Below are 3236 nucleotides of genomic sequence, written 5' to 3'. Positions count from 1 at the left end.
GGCCCCCGCGGGGGCCCCCGGGGGGGCCCCGGCGAGGGGGCCCCGGTGGGGCCCCCCGGGGGCCCCCTGGGGACGACGCTGAAGGGCGTGGGCCCCTGCTACGCGACGAAGGCCGCGCGGATCGGCGTGCAGGCGTGGGAGCTGCTTTGCTGGGATCGGTTCGAGGAGAGCTACCTGGGCGTTGCTGCTGCGCTGCAGCAGCAGTGTGGGGCCCCGCTGGGGGTGGCGCTTGCTGCGGAGCTGGCGGAGCACCGGGTGTACAGACAGCTGCTGGCCCCGCAGCTGGCCGACACTGCAGCGCTGCTGCTGGGCGGCGTCTTGTGTGGGGCCCGTTTGCTGCTGGAAGGCGCAAATGCTGCGCTGCTGGACCTGGACCTGGGGACGTACCCCTTCGTGACTTCCTGCTGCACCACTGCAGCAGCAGCAGCAGCAGGGCTGGGCCTGCCGCTGCGCTGCTTCGCGCCGCGCTTTGCTGCTGTCGTCGGCGTCGCCAAGGCCTACTGCACGCGTGTGGGGCGCGGGCCCATGCCCACGGAGCTGCGGGATCGTGTTGGGGATCGTCTCCAGCGCGTGGGGCGGGAGCTGGGATCGACCACGGGCCGCCCCCGCCGCTGCGGCTGGCTCGACCTCCCGCTGCTGCTGCATGCGGCGCGCCTCAACGGCTTCGACTGTCTCTTTTTGAACAAGCTGGACGTTTTGTCGGGGATCGATCCCCTGCTGCTCTGCGTCGCCTACAGGGACAGCAGCAGCGGGCTGCTGCTGCCGCCCCACAGCTTCCCCGCTGCAGCGCAGCAGCTGCAGCAAGTGCGCCCGGTGTACGAACGCCTCCCCGGCTGGCACCAGAGCATTTCCCGCTGCAGCTCTTTCCACCAGCTGCCCCCCAACGCCCAGCTGTACGTACACCGCGTCCAGCAGCTCCTCGGCATTCCCATCGCCTTCATCGGCGTCGGGCCGGACACCCACGCCGTCATCCGCAACTTCTGAGCCCCGCTCCTGCCTGCCTAGCTGCCTAGCTCGCTAGCTGGCTAGCTGCTCGCTAGCTGCTCGCTAGCTGCTCGCTAGCTGCCTGGTGGCTGGCTCGCTGGCGGCCAGCTGCATGCATGGGCAGCTAGCTAGCTAGCTGGGCGGATGGCTGGCTAGCTCGATGGATGGCTAGCTAGCTCGATGGATGGCTAGCTCGATGGATGGCTAGCTAGCTAGCTAGCTAGCTAGCTAGCTAGCTAGCTAGCTGGATGGATGGGTGGGTGGATGGGTGGGGAGGGAGGAGGGGAGGTCGGGAGCTGGCTGGAGAGGTGGCTACCTGGGGAGCTAGCTAGCTAGCTAGCTAGCTAGCTAGCCAGCTAGCTAGCTAGCTAGCTAGCTAGCTAGCTAGCTAGCTGGGGAGCTAGCTAGCTAGCTGGGGAGCTAGCTAGCTAGCTGGGGAGCTAGCTGGCTAGCTAGCTAACTGGGGAGATGGGTGGGCAGACGCAGCAGCAGCAGCTAGGCAAGACGCGCAGCTAGCTGCAGACAAACAGATAGGCAACGGCTACCCACACAGCTAGCCACACATCTAGTTAGCTAGCCACACATCTAGCTAGCTAGCCACACATCTAGCTAGCTAGCCACACATCTAGCTAGACACGTGGCGAGCTACCCACACACATAGCTACCTGCGTGGCTAGCTAACCACACACATAGCTAGCCACGTGGCTAGCTACTCACACACCTAGCTAGCCGCATGGCTAGCTAGTCAGCTAGCTGCACATCTAGCAAACTAGCCACACACCTAACTAGCCACATGGCTAGCTAACCACACACCTAGCTAGCCACACACCTAGCTAGCCATGCGGCTAGCTAGCCACATGGCTAGCTAGCCACATGGCCAGCTAGCCACATGGCCACTATATATCTGAAGAGCCAAATAGCTAGGGACGTAGAACAAGAAGGAGCTAGGCTTGCAGCTAGCCAAGCAGCTAGCCAAACACCTAGCCACGCAGCTAGCCAAATAGGTAGTTAGACAGCTAGCTAAAAAACTAGTTAAACAGCTAGCTAAATAACTAGCAGCTAGCTAAGTAGACTGCGAAGAGACCAGCCAAACAGCGCGGACCGCAGCGCAGGCGGGGAGCTCGACGGCTAGCCAAGCAGCTAGCCAAACAGCTAGCCAAACAGCTAGCTAGGCAGCTAGCTAGGCTGCTAGCTGGGCAGCTAGCCACAAACAGCTAGCCAAAGCCGCAGCAGAGGACCTAGTGGGCAGACCCTCCCACAAGCAACCCCAGCTAGCCAGCTAGCCAGCCAGCTAGCTAGCTAGCTAGCTAGCTGGCCAGCTTCCTAGTTAAACAGCGAAGGTGGGGCTCAATGAAGGATGAGGGCGCGGCGAAAGCGGGCACTGCTGCTGCAGCTGCTGCTGCCGTTGCAGCTGCCCCAGCTGCTGCTACAGCTGTTGCAGCAGCTGCTGCAGCAGCTTGCGGCTGCAGGCTGCGGCGGGGGGCGGAGGTGTACGTACACCCCGCGCCGCTGCTGCTGGAGACCCAGTTTAGCTGCTGGGGTGTCTGTACACCCGACGGGCTGTTGAGGTGTACGTACACCGGACTGAATGAACGCGCGTTTGCTTTTCATAAATTGAAAAGTTCGGAGAGATTTGTTTGTCTTCATTTGCAATTTTGTTTCATTTTTATTTCTATTTTTGCTTTTTACTTTTGTAGATGCGTTTGTTCGGGACAGAGGGCGTTTGTGCTGTGCTGCGCAAGGGCACTGGCCAGCAGCAAACCTAAGCAGCAGCTGCAGCTGCAGCAGCAGCTGCAGCAGCAGCTGCAGCAGCAGCTGCAGCAGCAAAATGAGAGACTAGGGGCATAGCCACTGCTGCCGCATCGCGCGCTGAGACGCAGCAATAAGGCTGCTGCTGCTGCGCTGCAGGGGTGCACGCGCTCCTGCTACTGCAGCAGCAGCAGCAAAGTCGGTTCGGTGCTGCTATCGCTGCAGCTGCTGCTGGAGCAACTGCTTTTTTCGCAGGTGCCGCCAAAGGCACCAATGCGTGCACTGCAGCAGCAGCAGCAGCTGCTGCTGCTGCTGCTGCGGGGTTGGCTGCTTTAGGCGCTGCTGCAGCCTGCACACCAGGCTGACTTTTGGTCTGCAGCAGTTTTGTTAATTTGAAATCCAGCTTGAGGGTCTTGCTCCTTTCGACTTTTGGGCAGGCGACGTGCTGCAGCAGCAGCAGCAGCAGCAACAACAGCAGCAGCAGCAGCAGCGAGAGTGGAGGG

General features: G+C 61.6%; 1 protein-coding gene across 1 annotated transcript; it reads left to right on the top strand.

Moving 5' to 3' along the window:
* Positions 1-84: 84 nt before the first annotated feature.
* Positions 85-984, top strand: ETH_00042040 (adenylosuccinate synthetase, putative; the record flags this gene model as incomplete). Its single annotated transcript, XM_013379794.1, has 1 exon — positions 85-984. A coding segment is annotated over one exon (900 nt), but the record flags the coding sequence as incomplete, so codon positions are not given.
* Between the last annotated feature and the right edge of the window lie 2252 nt (positions 985-3236).

The sequence above is a fragment of the Eimeria tenella genome, genomic scaffold (genome assembly GCF_000499545.2).
Source record: "Eimeria tenella Houghton genomic scaffold, Eth_scaff3972, whole genome shotgun sequence".
In the NCBI taxonomy this organism is placed as follows: domain Eukaryota; phylum Apicomplexa; class Conoidasida; order Eucoccidiorida; family Eimeriidae; genus Eimeria; species Eimeria tenella.
Note: the sequence above shows the minus strand (reverse complement) of the source record. Positions and strands in the feature narration are given on the sequence as shown.